Source organism: Staurois parvus, unplaced genomic scaffold, assembly GCF_062004578.1.
Source record: "Staurois parvus isolate SC_StPar_1 unplaced genomic scaffold, SC_StPar_1.0 ptg000548l, whole genome shotgun sequence".
NCBI lineage: Eukaryota > Metazoa > Chordata > Amphibia > Anura > Ranidae > Staurois > Staurois parvus.
In genome coordinates, this window is record NW_028318344.1 from 6,169,794 (window position 1) to 6,187,548 (window position 17,755).

The window sequence follows — 17,755 nt, forward strand, 5'->3', positions numbered from 1 at the left end:
GGGCAAAGGGTGGGCAGAGGTTAGGCGCAGAGTGGGCGCAGGCTAGGTGCTAAAGGGGTACAGAGTGGGCAGAGGCTAGGCACTAATGGGGTGCAGGGTGGGTGGAGGCTAAGCGCCAATGGAGCACAGGGTAGGCGCCAGGGGGGGCGCAGGGTGGACAGAAGTTAGGTGCTAATGGGGCTCAGGCTGTTAGGCCTAGTTCACACTGGCATTGAAAGCAGGCGTTTAGCAGGGACTCCTCAAACACCTATGCAAATGATATTATGGGCAGCACCCAGTGATGTTCACATTATCAAAACATGAAGCATTAGAGTCACATCGCTTCAAAATTGAAGCCTCATGTCAAGTCAGGAGGAGTCTGAAGCCTTTCAACGCCTCCCATTCAAGTCTATGGTAACGGTCCTCAAACGCACTAACAGGCATTTGCGGGGTATTTGTGGTGCAGTTGCAGCGCGTTAATAATATTACAGTTTATTTAGTTTATGGTGTGGTTTTAACACTTGTCAAACGCTTAAAAAATGCTTCAAAACTGCACATAGGGTGTTTGGGGAGCATTTTAACACTTATAAAAAGCCAGTCTAACTCCCATACTAAAACTCATTAACGCCTGTCTAAAGCCCATAGGGAAACTCATTAACGCCTGTCTAAGGCATATCCCAAAACTCATTAACGTCTGTCTAATGCCCATACGAAAATTCATTAATACATGTCTAACACCCATACTAAACCTACAGGAGCGTTTGGTAAGAGATAGAAATTTAATCAAATGTGAACAAGCTCTTAGGCGCTAATGGGGCACATGGTGGGCGGAAGTTAGGCACTACTGGGGCGCCGGCTGGGCAGAAGTTAGGCGCTAATTGGGCACCAGACATTCACCCTATTTGCTCAGTTAAGCCAGATCTGTACCCCCAACACCCTGCTCTGCCTCCCCCACTTTAATTGTTGCTGGCAAACTTTGCCCAACTTAGTAGCCGAGCAATGCACCAGGGAGAGCATATGGACGGGGATTCTACTTTCCTGATAGGCTGTCTCTGGCTGGCAAGGCTGAAGAGGCTAGACCGGAGTGATGGGCTCCACCTTCTCCAGCACTAGGTATGCTGTGTGGTTGGGGATGTGCTAAGTAGTGCAGAACATTTGTCAGCAAAGGCTTTTAATAGAGGACATATGGACCACCCTCTCCCCCTCTCTCTAACCCCCCTCTCAACAGAACCCCACCATAGAAGACATACTGACTACCCCCCTCTTTCTCTTTCACTCCCCTCTCCTTCACTTTCCCTCTTTTTCACCCCCCCCTCTCTCACCCCCCTTATCTCTCACCCCCTTATCTCTTACCACCTCTCTCTCTCACCCCCTTTCTTTCTCACCTCCATATTCTCTTACCTCTCTCAACCCCCTTTCTGTCTCTCACCCCCTCTCTCTTACCCCCTCTATCTCACCCCCCTCTCTTTCTCTCACCCCCTTCTCTCTCCTCCTCTCTCACCCCCATTCTCTCACCTCCCCCCCCCCCTCACCCCCATTTTCTAACCCCTCCTCTCTGACTGTCATTCTCACCTCCCTATTCTCACCTCTCTCTCACCCCCTCTCTCACTCTCTTACCCCCCTCCCTCTCACATCTCTGCTGTCTCTCACCCCCTCACTCCATTCTCTCTCTCACCCCACCTGTCTCTCTCACCCCCCCTTCTCTCACCCCCCTCATCTCTCACCCCCTCTCTGTCTTTCTCACCCCCTCTCTTTCACACCCCTATATTCTCTTACCTCTCTCTCACCCCCCTTCTGCCTCTCACCCCCTCTCTCTCTCACCCCACTCTCTCTTACCCCCTCTATCTTTCTCTCACCCTCCCTTTTTGTCACCCCCCTCTCCATTTTCTCTCTCATCCCACCTGTCTCTCTCACCCTCAAATTCTCTCACCCCCCTATTCTCTTACCTCTCTCTCTCACCCCCTTTCTGTCTCTCACCCCACCTCTCTCACCCCCTCTCACCCCACTCTCTCTCTCGTACCCCCTCTCTTTCACCCCCTCTCTCACCCCACTCTCTCTTACCTCCTCTCTATCACCCCCTCTCTTTCTCTCACCCTTCCTCTCATCCCCTATTTTCTCACCTCCCTCTCTCTCACCTGCCTCTCTCTCACCCCCCAGTCTCTCATCTCCCTCTCTCTCCCCCCCCTGTGTCGCTCACCCCCTATTCTCTCACCTTTTTTGCTCTCACCCCTTTCTCTTTCATAGCCTCTGTCTCTCACCCCTTCCTCTCTGTCTTTCACTCCCCTCCCTCTCACCCCCATCTCTATCGCCCCCTCTCTCTCTCTCTCACCTTCCTCTCTCTCTCACCCCCCATATTCTAACCCCCGTCTCGCTTTCTCACCTCCCTATTCTCACCTATCTCTCACCCCCTCTCTCTCTCTCACACCCCCTCCCTCTCACCCCCTCTTTCGCTCTCATCCTTGCTGTCTCTCACCCTCCCTCTCTCTCTCACCCCCCACTCCATTCTCTCTAACCCCATCTGTCTCTCTCCCCCACCTCTCTCTCCCCCACATTCCCTCACCTCCCTCTCTCTGACCCCCTCCTTTCTCTCACCACCCTCTCTCACCCACTCTCTGTCTCTTTCACCCCCTGTCTTTCTCACCCCCCTATTCTCTTACCTGTCTCTCTCACCCCTCTTACTGTCTCTCACCCCACTTCTCTCTCACCCCCTCTTTCTCTCACCCCCACTCTCTCCCTCTCAACCCCATTCTCTCACCCCCCTCTCTCTCTCATCCCCCTCCATCTCTCACTATCCTATCACCCCCCTCTCTCGCGCCCCCTCTCTGTTGTCCCCTCTCTCTCACCCCCTTCTCTCTAACCCCCATTCTCTCTCTCTCACCCCCCTCTCTCTCTGACTCCCTTCTCTCTCTCACTCCCCTCTCTCTCTCATCCCCCTCTCTCTCACTCTAACCCCCCTTACCCCTCTCTATTTAATTTAATTTGTTTTAACAAAAAATTGTGTGCGTTTTCATTTTATTTATTTCCATAAAAAGGTCAGCAAAATCCTCAGCACCAGGCCCATGATGCTCTTATTCCGGTCTTGCTTACATAAGAGGAAGCAAAAGCCTAAAGCGTAAACTTTTAATTTAATGCTTTTATAAGTAGATTTTGTGCACTGTGAGCATTTTTGATCTCTAATTATTATATGTTGTTGCGGTTTATGATTATCATAGTTTTATCTATTATTGTATATTATTTGTTTTGCACTTCATACTACAATCATTCTGGGATCGTTCACACCAAATGCATTAGCTCCCAGAGCCCCAATAAATAACAATTATCTGTTGTGCATTGATGTACACTGAAAAAAATCTGTGGCTTTTTAAATTGGAATTAGGATCCGTGGGGCCGCATATTTGCGTACCTCTCTTTGTGCTGGGAGCGGGCCACACTGCGCGCTCCCAGCACAAAGACCGCGGTGTCACTGAGAGCCCCGAGTCCCGTTCTAACGATCGGGACCCGGGACTCCCGATTCCGGGTCACATGATTGCTGTGATAGCCTCTGATTGGCTATCACAGTGATCAGTCACTGTGCAGCCCGGCACCCTTGTTTTTTTCTCTCTCTAACTCCTGGCATAGAGAGAAAAAAAATGTTTGTAAAAAAAAAAAAAGATACATAAATAAATATTAAAAAATAAAAGAAAAAATAAAGAAAAAATACCTAGATCAAGGTTTGATCTAGTTCAGTGCCGGGGTTATTGCTTGGGTCAAGGTCAGGATCAAAGGTCTAAAGGTCAGGGTCAAAGGTCAGGATTTAAAAAAAAATTTTTGTTTCAGTGTCAGTTTGTGTCAATGTCAGTGTCAGTGTGTTTTAGGTAAAAAAAAAAAGACAAAAACAAAATGCGCACTATTGTTTCTGGGCTGTACTACAGGTACAAACAACAAATAACATACACGTATATGGTATCGCTGCGATCGTCAAGAGCTAGAAAATTTATTTTGGGTTATTCTTTGGTGCTAGGTTATGGTAGTAACAAGAAACACAAAGCTAAATAAAAAAAATATTTTTTTTTACTATTTTGGGCCAGGTTTCCTTTGATAATAAAAAAAACAATCAGGAGATATCCATTACCATTTACCCCCAAATGAAAGCCCAATTTGTCCTGAAAAAAATGTGGTATAATTCACCTGGATATACAAAGTAGTTGTGATGATATGTATGGTTTTACTAACACATGTCAACGTTGCAAAATTGTGCTTAGGCATTTAGATTTGTTTTACCCTTAGGCATGAAGGGGTTAAGCAACTGCAGAGTTTAAACCCTACTAACTCTACTAATGAAAATGCCAATTGCCTCACTCTCATGCTGATCTTCTGGCTTCCATACTTTGAGTCGTAGCTCAGAATAAGTATACTGTATAAGTAACTATGGTCTTCTTGTTTTCCGTTGACTGTCCATATTTGCCTACCTAATTCAGGTCAGTAATTTAGAAAGTTCTCAAAGGATCAGCACAAGAGCCTGACAACTAACTTTTTCAGAAACAAACCAGTAGCGACAACCCCTGTATTTTTCACTTGGTAAAAGGTTCACATGGTAAAAGGTTCCCTTTAATACACTAGAAAAATAAAAATACAGTATGGTTGGTATGGGCACAGTCAGTTCTCCTTCACCCACCAAGGCTCAATGTCAGACAAAGATCCTGAGACTGATGTACTGAAAGAGTTGAGAGTCGTTATACAGTAAATTATGTAAATATTCACTTCAATTATGCAATCGTATTAAAAGCAAAGTCCTGTTTACTTACAATACCCTATCATGTGTAGATGAAATAAGTGAACTGGAATTTGCTTGTCATGTTTTGATAATTGAATTGAATGCTCTCACAATCTATTGTGTGAAGATTCTTAATCTCAAAAAATCAACCCCAGTCTCCCATTACTGGGATCCAGAGATAAAGACTCATCAATTGGGTGCTGAGACATGTACTCATCATTGGGACCCTGAGACAATCACTCATCCCTAAAGTGTTAGGACTTTAAATGATGTCCTTGGTTCTATGATTGTACATTGGAAGTGAATTGCAGGTTCTGTCCTGAGTTGATTGTTAACCTGTGTATAAGAGGGTGCTGCAATGTAAGAGTTGCCATTGTCATACTGAACAGTGATTCTGCTCGAGCAAGTGACAGAACTAATGATCAAATCACCCACTCAATTCCTGATTAGTGCCAGAAGTGAACACATCAATTGCTGCTTATTTTTGGCACTAAGTAAACCTTACAGAGGACTGAATTGTCCTCTGTCCTGGGCTCCCAGTGGCCATCTTGGGGGAGTCAGTGTCAGTCAAGGGGACCTGTTTAGAGAGCACTCCTTGAGCATCCTACCACCTGTAAGTTCTGCATACTGAATGAATTAAAAAGAAAAAACAAAGCTGAAAATTACCAGAAGACATTGGGGTTGATTTACTAAAATTGGATAGTGCAAACTATGGTGCAGCTTAGCATGGTAGCCCATCAGCTTCTAATTGCAGCTTGTTTAATTAAGCTTTGGCAAAAACCCTAGAAGCTGATTGGTTTCTATGCAGAGCTGCACCAGATTTTGCACACTCCAGTTTTAGTAAATCAATCCCATTGTCTTATCTGATCCCTTAAAATCATGGCCACCCAGTTACCCTCACCCACATGTATTTGATGGTTGGTTATACATCGCACTGACTTTAACTAACAGGAGATGGGCTTATGCCTGAGTGTACAGACACTCTCCTATATAGGAAGTTCATCTTTAATGAGTTTTTCTCATTCTGTCCTGTGTAGCCTATGCCTCAACATAATAAAATAAATTTTTTTCTTGTTAGAGCAAACCTGGCATCATAAGCAGCAGATGACTCCTCAATTACTGTGGCAATTTCTTTTCTTGTTTGAAGCAATTCCTGAAAAAAAAACCTCAGAAATATGAAATTGTTATATAATTCCATTTTAATCTACTTTCTAATATCTTTTCTAATGCTGTCAATAAATCATAAGAGAGACTGACAGTTCTCCAAGGCCAGAAAATAGTTTTTTTGTACAGAATAAAGGTTCTAATTGTTATCCTATTTCTCACCTTTTCAAGCTTTCTATAGAGTTGATCAAAGCGAGAGCGCTCGATTCTCAGAATGTCAATCTCTTCCCTCATCTTGGCGTTTTTTGCCAGTCGAAGATTGAATTTGGTCAGAGCCTAATAATCACAACAGGAATGGAGAAAAATGTTAGCAGGTTTTGCATGAATGGCCAACACAATCACAACACAAGAATCCTGGCAAGACACTGCAATAGTTTGGCAGAATAAAGAACATTGCATTGTTAATAGAAAAAATGTGCCACTGGCCAACAGATAACTTGTAGGATATTTTTGTTTCACTTTCTAAACTTTATTAGAGTTTTAGGGCCATAAACACTGGAGGATGGTCTTCCTGCAAATGATCACCCTCATAAACAAGCATGTCTGTAACCTACCAACTGAACTGTTCAATGAGGCCAGAAATAACATGATCAGTCTGAAATTTGCAAGTAAATGCTAATTAGTAATTTTTGGTGGTGGGCCATGGCCTGTGACCATCTCCTGAGGTCTTTGGAGCCCCCTAAACAGCCCAGATCAAGTGTTTACTGCCACCTTAGCCTGGCCATTTACCCACAGATATATACTCAAGCCATTCAGCTGATTCTTCCAAGAAGTAACACTAAGGTGCACCACTGAATGGCAAGCTGCAGCTGAAGAAAGACAAACAAAATCTTTAGGATGCACAAAAACAGTTGATAAAAAGCATTTAATGCCAATAGTATTGCCTCTGTATAAACCACTCCTAAGGACACAACTAGAATATGGGGTCCTGTTTTTAGCACCACATTGTAAGAAGCTCATTGAGGTTTTGGAGAGGGTTCAGAAGTATGCAGAAAAAAGATATAAATCCTACTCACAGTTTAGATTAGAAAAATGAAGTATTATCAGTTTTATTGTAATGAGAGGAAAATAAAAACACTAGTAGAAGAGAGATTTTACTTTATTGTAAGTTTTATAAACATCAAATGCAGCTAGATTTAGCATTAGAGAAGAAGTTCAGGCCTCTAAAGATGCACAAACCATCAGCTGCCATCCAAAACCCTCCTGTCAAAGCCAGTCCTGGAACCATTTGACAGGCAAAGCCCTGACATCTCCAAGTTTGGCACAAAACACCCAACATATTCCTATTGAACCATGATTTTGATAGGACGCTTCACTGACGAAAAGGAATGTGCCAAAGAAAGCAAAGGGATGAGAAAGTTTAGAAAGTGCCTAAGCTTTTAGCCTGCCAGATTGCCCAGAATTCAGACCAGATCAGAGGCTTCGGGAGACTGTTGTTAGGAGGTGCAGGCACCTCTAGGTTTCTGTACATTATTCTTAGAGCAGTTTCACTTTCTTTTTTTCCATTATAGAGTCTCTTTTAGCTGATAAGGGTTTGTCTAGTTATTTAATTTAGGAACACAAGGTAATACATTAGTCTAATCTGGTGTAGCATCAATAAGTGTGTTTAAAGCCCATCAACAACCTCCTCTTTGTTCCATGCATATTAATATTAATAAACAGCAAGAGTCAAGTCCAACCATCATATTTGCTTTGTAAAAAGCCTTTTCATATTTCTAAATTTGACTCATTTAGATTTGCTGCTACTCTGAAAAGTGACCCCTGGTAGACTGCTATTCAGAGGCTTTTATAGGCACCTCAGAGGTGATATGTCCCCTTTGGGATGGCTGTTTTAACCATTGAATGGCTGGTGTTTGGTGGGTAGTCCCTGGTGTACAGTTTTTGCAGCGGTTGCAAAGCACTAGGCTGCAGTATGTGTACCAACTCCCTGGCCATCATGATAGGTTAAGGAGGTTGTAAAAATGCAGATTAACCACCTGTTCTTGACACACACACCCCACCCCCACTTGAAAGTATAAATGAGGCCTTCCTGAGTTCTGAAAGCTACAACAGTTCCATATGGTGTGCAATATTAATGTTAATAAAAGGCTTATAAAAATATAGAATATTACTGCATGCACATAGTTTTACTCTTAGGAATAAGAATATTTTAGATTATAAACTCCCTGGGGGCAGGGACTGATGTGAATGCGCAATATATATGTAAAGAGCTGCATAAATTGATGGCACTATATAAGTAGTTGTAATAATTAAATAAATATAGCAGTGCTTCTTAACCTTTTTCCAGTCAAGGCACCCATTAATATTATGGGCAATCTCAAGACACCCTTTAACATTCTGCACACTCTCAAAGCACCTCACTCTAAAATGTAAAAAACTATTCTAAGTGCAGCAACATCCACACCCATAGGACAAACAACGTTCCAGGAGAATTATTCTTCCAAAGCAAGTATTCCTTTGCAAACTGGTACTGACTAGTATTCCAGTGTTTCTCTCCCTCACTCTACTAATGTGACTCCACTGCTAATGGAGCGGGGCAGTGGAGGGGCAAACAAGGATGCTGTGCAGGCGGCCGATGTTCTCCTTATCAATTAACAATGTAATTGGTAGTTAGGATGCTGGCAGCTGTGTGCAATGAAAACCTGTGGCTTTGTGTACAAAAAGGCAGGCTTGATCCACCTTCTGGCTTGTATAAACGTTTTGGCCAGTTTTTAAGCATTTTGCCAAGATATCCCTGAAAAAGCCCGAAGGCACCCCAGGGTGCCTGAGCACCCTGGTTGAAAAAGGCTGAAATATTGTTTCCAGTCCTAATCCACACTTTGGGCACCTTTCACCAGTCACCCGTTTTCAGAAGAATTTTTCATTTAGGCTTATCCTTATTGGTTTTCCTCAGTGGACAGGGCACAATTATACAGAAGGTACTAATGCTATGACCTCAATACTATTCTCCGTATCTCTGTATATGACTTCAGGGTGTCATAGTGACATCCCATCAGGTAGGTGGATACGTGGTGCCCTGTGCTAATGATGTCTCAGTAAGGACAGAAGGAAAAAAATCACTGTGGGGGTCAGCACAGTAGAGGAGGTGCATAATGCAGCCAGAACTGCTTTTTTGTTTAAATTGGCAAAATAGGAACTATTTTGTTTTAATTAATTTGGCCAGCAGCTGGGCTTTAATATATTAAGACCCGAACAAGAAAGTAAAAAGTGAAGTCAAACTACAGACTTTTTCTGGGTCAAGGATTTTGAAAGAATTGAAGCCACCAAATTAGAATAACAGCCAGGCAACTAAAATTTTCAGAGAAGTCAGGAATAGAGGTCTTTCAGTACACAAGTGTACAGGTACTGATTCCAAAGTACAGAATGTTACAAACACATCAAATGCTCAGCAAACAGGCATCATTCTTGCATATCGTCTGCAAATCACTAAACGTATTATGTTGTAAGATACAAAGCTAAGAATCATTTGGTTTCAAGAAACACGTACATGCATGGTGCTAATTATCTTATTTTTAGCTGTGATCAAATCTATGTTCAATAGAAAATAATTATCCTTTAAATAATTAAACATCAAGTCAAACACATGGCAGGTTCCAGTCCTGAGGACATATTCATGTTGTCAGCATGTTCTTACAGCACATCTGATGTGTTCGGTAAATGCCAGACTCTCATGTTTCCCTTCTTATACTGTATGTAGCACAGATTATTGTTAATATCTTTGTTTTTTTTCAGGAAAAATGACGATATATCAGAGTTAGCTTTGATAAAGAAGAAAACTGCAGAGAAATATGCAAGATGACTGACAGCTCTTAAAATAATACTCTAATTGAATGACATTCAGCTGCATCTCAGGGCTTTGGATCTCCTCTTTTGCAACCAATTCCCATCTACACTCATTCTTTCTAGCAATGTCTGTATGGCATTTCTCAGAGCCACTTTCCTGATGGTGATAACAGTGGACCATGCCTCCATTAGAGGTCTATGTAAAAGGGTGCAATCACAGGACAACTATGGTTAGACATGGACATAGTGTTGAAACCCTATAACAGGAAGCATTGAATAAGTGTCTTGGGGCTCTAGCATTGTCCTCTGATGGGTGATCCATAGTGGATCACTCTTCAGAGAGTGTAATGTTGCCTCCACACCTCTTATTTTAACCTCTAAAACCTGCACCACTGCGCCACAACCACATTGGTGACTATTGCAACATGGATCCATTTAGGTGACATGAGGGATACTTTTTACTATGACGCAAAGCATGTGTCCCCCCTTTCTGATACCTTTTCAGCTTAAGGAGGAGCAGTTGGGGGTGATAAAAATGTGGCTCAACCGGGGTTAAAAACTGAGGGAGCTGTGACAGGCACTCATCAAAAGTGCCTTACCTATACCCACCCTTTCTGCCCGCATCCTCCATTCATAGCTGTTCTATAGCTACTATGAATGAAACCGTACCTACGAATGGAGGGGATGGACCTTTTAATCATCTGCCCGTCCTCCATTCATAGATCCTGTTTAATGTCTGTCATTGCAGTGGGGGAAGATGATGGCAGCGGGGGTGGGGGCACTGGGGAAAGGGGGTGACTTTTGGCGTTAGAGGATGAAGATTTTAAGGAGAGAAAGAGCCAGCAGCTCAAGGGACATATCGGATTAATAGTACTATCATGCTTGTGCTGTTTTGTTTTCTTTTTAATTTTGACTAAACTTAGGCTTTAATGCTCTATTCAATTTCAACTTGTTATTTCAGGCTGGAGTTCTGCTTTACAAAATATTTGATTAGAGTTATATTTTAAGTTTTAAAAGGAGATCTGATTTGCAGGCAGTTTTTGGGGAATTCAGTCTATCAGTTTAATAAAAACATGATATCATGAGTGTGGCATATGGCATAGAGTGCCCTGTGTCATGGTGTTGAAGATAGGTAAACTAGAAAACTGAATATGCTGCTGAATATTGACTAAGGAGGGGTATACTAAAAAAAAAAATATAAAAAAAAAAAAAAAAAGTCTACAACATAGATCTGTGTCATATGGATCCTAAAATATCACCCAGCGGTATTTACATAGCCTTGCTACAAGGACACTGTGTATGTAAGTGCTCACCCGGTCCAGTCGGTTCTCCATGACCTTCACATTTTTCTGTGCCTGGGCATTTTGTGTGGAAGACCCTGAGGAGCCTCTCACTTGTTTTCTCTGATCTGAAAGTTTTCTTTCCCAGGATTTTATCTGCAAAAGAGTGTTTAGTATTTAAAGGGAATCTATAGTGGTTTTGTGTGTGGTTTCCTTCTTTCTTTATTGCAGTCACAATTAATTTAAAATAAAATCTGCACTTGTCCTGCCAGCACAATCCCAGTGTAAGCAAGGCAAAAAGCCTTGTTACCTATGAGGGACGTTAATACCACTGTGGTGTGCGCAGGCAAAAAGGTACTGCATTTACTGCAGTACACTTATGACATTTCAATAAAGCTTTAGCAAAAAAATAAAGACTGTGATGTGCCAGGATTGGCGCATTGACACTTTTTACGCACAGCGCACAGCAGCAGCCATACAATCAGCCTTTAAGCTAGGTTCACATGCAGGTGCGGGAATGCATGTAAATCACATGATTCCTACACCTGCAGTCACCCGCATGTAAACTGCACAGCAGACACATGGGAGTGCCGTTAATACGTAATGGCACCCCAACGATTCAGAAACTAAAGTGTCCTTTTGGGTGCGGGAAATCGCATAGTGCAAAATTGGCTGTGAGCTTCAAAAGGTCTTTTCTGCGCATTCCACAGGTAAAAATGTATGGGCAGCTGTGTGCATGCAAGCGCAAGTCAGACCAATCGCATAGGCGGTTTTGTTAAGTCAGGTAAATATTAAATACTGTATATTAGCTTTTTCTATCTTTGATTATACACCGCCTGTTGAAAGAAAAAGCAGTTTACAGACTCTGCAGAGCCTTTAACAAACACCAATCTCTGCAAGACTAGTACAGTGCTGCATTCAATATCTAACCAATAGAGCTCCCAAGAGATGAAACAAACTCTCAAGCGCTATCACTCTTTAGCATCGAACAAAAACTGTAATATCAGACCTGGGTAGACGGATCCTTTAATTATCTCCCACTGCACAATACATAAGCATTGTTGCTTCAGCAAACAGTTTTTTATACAATTGCTTTGCTTTGTGACAGATGACATTTGGTCTTATTTATTTTCTCATATAATTTACCTCTTTCTCTAGGTCAGCAATAATTTGCTTCTCTGTTTCTATATCTGCATCAAGTTCATGTTTTTGTTCCAGCAAGGCCTGGAGTTTTTCCTGGCTGTCCTGATCACGGTACTGATTGCTACGACTTTCTGATATTTTTAGGTCCTTCAGCAGCTCCTCCTGTTCTTTCTTCAGCGCACGCATCTCTGCCCTGATCAAAGACAACAAAGATAAGCATATACACACAATACAAAGATTCATGTGCACATCTTGAAATCTCTATGGCTGTAGAAATGAAAGCTTGCTAGCACTAAAATGTTATACAATGTCAAGTAAACAATCTTAAATGTAAAGTGCAGTGATATAATAAAATTATAACCCTAAAAGCAACAGAAACAATTGAGTACTGTCCATGATACTTTTTTTATTTGCACTAACATACAATTTTGAGGACAAGCTTTCGGGGTATGTCCCCTTCTTCAAAGTCAAAGCAGTACTACTATGAAGAAGGGGACATACCCCGAAAGCTTGTCCTCAAAATTGTATGTTAGTGCAAATAAAAAAAGTATCACGGACACTACTCAATTGTTTCTGTCGCAATGCACTAATACGGCTACAATCACCCTAATAGGAAGGAACACACACGCACATATACATATATATGTTCAATACTTTATAGTATTAGGTGCACTAAAATGAATACAAGCCTCCAATACAAAACAGACAAAAGTACAATATATAAGGTACAAAACCAGAGTACAAAAAGCAATACAAATAAAGTGCAATAGTGAAAAAAATCATTTTATACAAAAATGAAAAAATTCAAGTTCATACACATCTCCTGGATTTTTTTTAATTCATAAACATGCACTTTGAAAGTTCATGTGCAATAATAAAACTCCTAATTTCAAACCACTTGTATGCCAGAACCCAGTTAAAGCGGTATTAAACCCCAAAACAAAAATGAAATGGTGGATTCATTCATTTTTTTAGTCTTTTTCCCTTTATTTTCACCTGGTGATCCAAACCAGTAAGTCTATTTTTATTTCAACTTCCTTTAATGGACCAAGTTGTCCATCAAGACGGTTGAGACAAACCAATTGCCACTGACAGGGGTGCTTTTATTCATTTATGTAAAACGTTTACCACAAAATAATAATCCTGGGCTTGCACAAGGGTGTTGATGCTGGAAATTCAAAACGTGACTATGCTCCCACCACACTGCTGTCACCCTAGTTCCACCCCATGCATTATGTCCAATAGACTTCATTAAGGGCACCACTATACAAACATACAATATACATATAAAATATATGTTGGATGTTTCTAAAACTAAAACCCAATGCGTTACAACTGTTGCTCTTTCATGAAAAACATATTTTCCTTTAGTTGCTCCTTAGTATCAAGTATGAAATCACAGTCAGGCAACTCTGGTATTATCCCCAGTCTAGGAAAACTCACAGGACTAAATATTATTATACAGCATTGATATAGAGCCAACAGCGCTTTACAATAAAAAGGGAAACAGTACATTTAAAATGCAATTCAATACAAGAAAGCTATAGGCCAACTCCAGGACTCCATCTGTCCTGAAAGGGTTAATTGCTGAAAGGGTTAATTGCTCGTCTTGTCTAGGGGAGAGGGGAAACACTTTTACTTACCTGATCCTCCACTCCCCCAGCAGATGGTGCTCCCCCATGCTCCTGTGGTTGACTGTCCCTCAGTGTCATCATGTCCAGTGCAGGGGTATGGATCATGCTTTGGTCTTGATTACATCAGGATACTGGCCCACTGGAGTGTGGGGAAGAAGGTGCCACAGAGACTGGTCTAGCAGCAGGAAGGAGCAAAGGATCAGGTAAAAACTCTTCTTTTATTGTTCCCCTACACCTGAATGAGCAATTGCCCTTTCAGCATGGGCACATCCCCACTGCAAGACATCATTTTTCAGTTGCCTGAAGTTGGGCTTGTGACAGTTTACAATCCAACAGAGGCTTCCATTAGCCTTGATATTTAAAAAAATGTTCACTGTAAAATATATGCATTTACAGCAACAATATCCATCTTTTAGGACACTAATTAGTACAAATGTAGCACCCAGAAAAATGAACACAATGTAATTTGCTTTCAGTTTTTTTAAAAGGTTGTATGGGAGTGGACGTCCATAATTTTCCCCAACAAGGGCTTTTCCTGACATTGTTTTCAAAAACATTTCAGTAAATTAGCTAAGGAGCTCCAACAAATCTTCCCTCTGTACAAACATCAATTGCTTGCTTAGTGCATAAAACGTAATAGCATCCCCCTGCAGCTCGCACTGTCACTCTTCAAAGTGCTGGCAGCAGGAGAGGAGTGAATTTGATGTGCTGCTTAATTGGTGCTATCGTTGTCTTTAATTTAAACTTTCACATTTTCCGCTGTGCAGACAGTGCTTGAATGGAATGGTAATGCACAGACTCTTCCAGATCACAGCTGTATTTTGAGACTAGAGAAAGAGAAATGTACAGTATTTGTGATATGAACTGGCAATGTAAAATGGCTAAAGTACAGGGTTACTCTTGTTAGAAAACCCCTCTTTGTTTTCCCCTTGTATGCACAATATACACGGATTTCAGATTCAGCATGGATCCACTCCCAGTGCCCGACCTCCTGCCACAACAGGCAGTGTCTAAATCCATTTTTCGGCAAGGTGCCTGTGCTGCAGTGCACAGGGGTGACCACAGGTTGTATAGAATAGGAGAGCCAAAGCAAACAGTAGCGAGTGGGTTCCTGTTGGATCTGAAGTATGTGTACAAGCACGCTAGATAGGAGATGGGGTGGGGAAAACCATACTTACAAAAGTAATCCTGTACTTTAAAAATGGATTTCTACTTTTACACCCAAATTGAGATAACACCTACTTTGTGTCTTTTACATGTTCCTATTCACATAACTAAAAAATACAAAATACTTCTTGCCTTTGTACTTATTTAAAAGAGAAATATGGGATTAAAAAAATAAACATTTATACTCACCTAGGTGGATACAGCATCATTCTGATGCCACATCTGCCCCCCGTCGCTTCTGAGTCTGAGAACCAAGCGATCAAAGACCACTGATCCCTCGGTTCTTGGTCTTCAGTGAGGTGTAACGGAGAAATGGGGGCATAGTAAAAAATCAATATGCATACTTACCTCTCTGCTGCAGCATTGGTCCAATGTTGCAGCTGTCCCTCACTGGCTCTAAGACCGGGAATTGAGTGATCGCGTGATTGCTCAGTTCTCGGTCCACTCTTAGCAGAGAGCAGTGACTGTCAGTCATCAACTCTCTGCTCTGCCCTTCCAACGCTCACTGAACTGCCAGGCTGTGGAGGGGGAGGGAACAACTAGCTCAGGCTTTCAGTGGCTTGCTGAGAGGCTGAGACAGCTGCCAGTCAGGAATCTGGGTGGATTCCAACATTAAAGTCGGGATCTCTACAGAGTCTGGACCTGCTAAGTGACATCAGCCGACAGTGGACTTTAGCCCAATGTTGGCTGAATACGGGTCACAGGAGTGCAGAACTAACTGCACTCCTATCACCCAGAGGAGAAGTAGGGCGAAAAGAGATTTTGGCTCTACTTCTTTAAAAATCCTACCTAGTTTTCCCTAGTGTACCGCTACCCCCCAGGGGCCACTTGATAACCCTAGTGGTTGCCCTGACCTTGCAAGCTTCCTGACACCTCTGACACTCTGGGTTCAGACATATCTCAATTGTTGAGGATAATAATGCAAGAGACATCACTATATTAGACTTGTTTGAAACAGTAGACAACAAAAATAATGGGTTTAAGATATATAACCCCAGTTAACGCATAAAAATAGAACACTGATAAAACAGGAATAGTAATTTAGGAACGTTTAACAAATTTTACAGTCATAAGTAGTAAGCGTCAACTATTAAACTGCAACACCAGCAGCAAGAGGGAGAAGAAAAGTTGACTTGACTTATCTGCTCCCTCTAGGCCACCGGTGCCACAGTGGCGAATGCAGAGAATTATGTAAATATAAACTCCAGCATAGATAGATAGAAGTATCCTAATTTAAATAACAATGGCCTTAGAAGAGAAGAGGTCCCTTTAACTAGAGATTGCAACTTGAGTCCTGTGAAGTTTAAAGTTCCTGATATGGTGGTGACCGTTGTCTTCTGATATCAATGGTAGGGCTCATAAACAATAATGAATACTGGTTACTCAATGAAATTAATCAAATAGGCCGTGGTACTGCCCAAAGCAAAGTTCTCCTGATACTGAGGTGGAAATGTGTCTGCATGCAGTATGTATAGTGATGACAGAAAGAGTTTGGGCATCAGCCAGCTCACCAATCCCATAGCTAGTATGGCCTCCTAGGAACAAGAGTTTTTGCACAGACTCTTGGCTGTTTACAGGGATGTGCAGAGTTGCCACCTGGCAGCCTGTCAGCACAGTGTGCAGAGATGTCTGTGTGAAGACCGGATAGCAGAGTTCCTAATCAGTAGGGCAACCTGTCTCTGGAGGATATCGACAGTCCCCCTGTGTTCAGCTCTAAATCCTATGTCAAGAGAGTGAGCCAGTCCCTTGCTGTAGAATATATCTGCTCTCTCAGCATCTTGATGTATTGACTACGGGACTACAGGTCCCAAGATCATATGCTGTCAGAAAAACTGGACCCACTCTGCTAACAGGAAGAGATGTAGCAGTCCCAGTACTTGAGCACTAGGGGGAAAATTATTAACCATAGTCTCATCTGTAAATATCCCTGAAAGGCATAATGATACAGCCACACCTGGCTACATTAGGTAGGAGCTATGCTTAACATAATTAAAGAGTTATTAAACCCTAGCATTTTATTAGTAATTCTGGCAGCTGAGTACTTATCGTGTTTGCTGCCTTGTCTTTTTTAAAAGCATTGCAATCTTTTCAATTCAGCAGGCCTGTAGATCACTGCCCCAGATTTTCTCTTCGCAGATGATTTCCTTTTTTTGAGAGGTCTTATGGAGCCACCCTTATTTACAAGTTTCTGGGAGAGAGACCACAAGCCTAGGATTGCAGGCTGTCAACATGCAGAGACAGGCAAACAGGACTAGACAGGATGCACATGTGCAGTGGCACTTGAAATATTTTTTCTTTTGATTATTTTTAGCTATGCCAGGGGTGGGCAATTAATTTTCCCAAGGGGCCACATGAGAAACTGGGACTGGATGGCTAAGCTTACTTCTGCTCAATATTCATTTTGGACCTGGTAAGGCAGGTAAGCCATGGCTTTACTGCTCCCCTGGCCACCCACCTGATCTCTAAAATACAGGGCTGTTCACATATCGCGATCACAATGCTTTGCATCATGACTGCAGCATTTTTAACTCGGGATGCAGAGTTAGACAAGCGGCACTGCATGTCAAACTCTCTCATTGAGTTCAATGAAGAAGCTGACAGGCTCAGAGACTCATGCTAACAGGGGAGGCATTGCAGGCCAGAGAGGGACAGTCAAAGGGCAAGATGTGGCCCTGGGGACTCAGATTTCCCAGGTCTGAGCTATGCTGTGTGTGAATGGGAAGACAAACATATAGTGGGTCTTTTTCAAATTTGATTTCAGAAGCAGAGATAAATTTTAAACAATATACTCTGAACTATGCACATTCAACACTCAGAAGAGTTATTAGCAGTCACAACCTTGTTCAGTCAGC

The 17,755-nt window shown here is 42.2% G+C and overlaps 1 protein-coding gene across 1 annotated transcript in view; it reads right to left on the reverse strand.

Moving 5' to 3' along the window:
- The window catches only part of LOC149451143 (coiled-coil domain-containing protein 63-like), a 150,760-nt gene that overhangs the window by 108,374 nt on the left and 24,631 nt on the right, over positions 1 to 17,755 (reverse strand). The window contains exons 4-7 of the mRNA XM_089690928.1: positions 12,106 to 12,295; positions 10,993 to 11,115; positions 6,059 to 6,172; positions 5,818 to 5,885 (exon numbers count right to left, since the gene is read on the reverse strand). Coding sequence (XP_089547054.1) covers positions 5,818 to 5,885; positions 6,059 to 6,172; positions 10,993 to 11,115; positions 12,106 to 12,295 — 495 coding nt within the window. The remainder of the gene's footprint in view (positions 1 to 5,817; positions 5,886 to 6,058; positions 6,173 to 10,992; positions 11,116 to 12,105; positions 12,296 to 17,755) is intronic.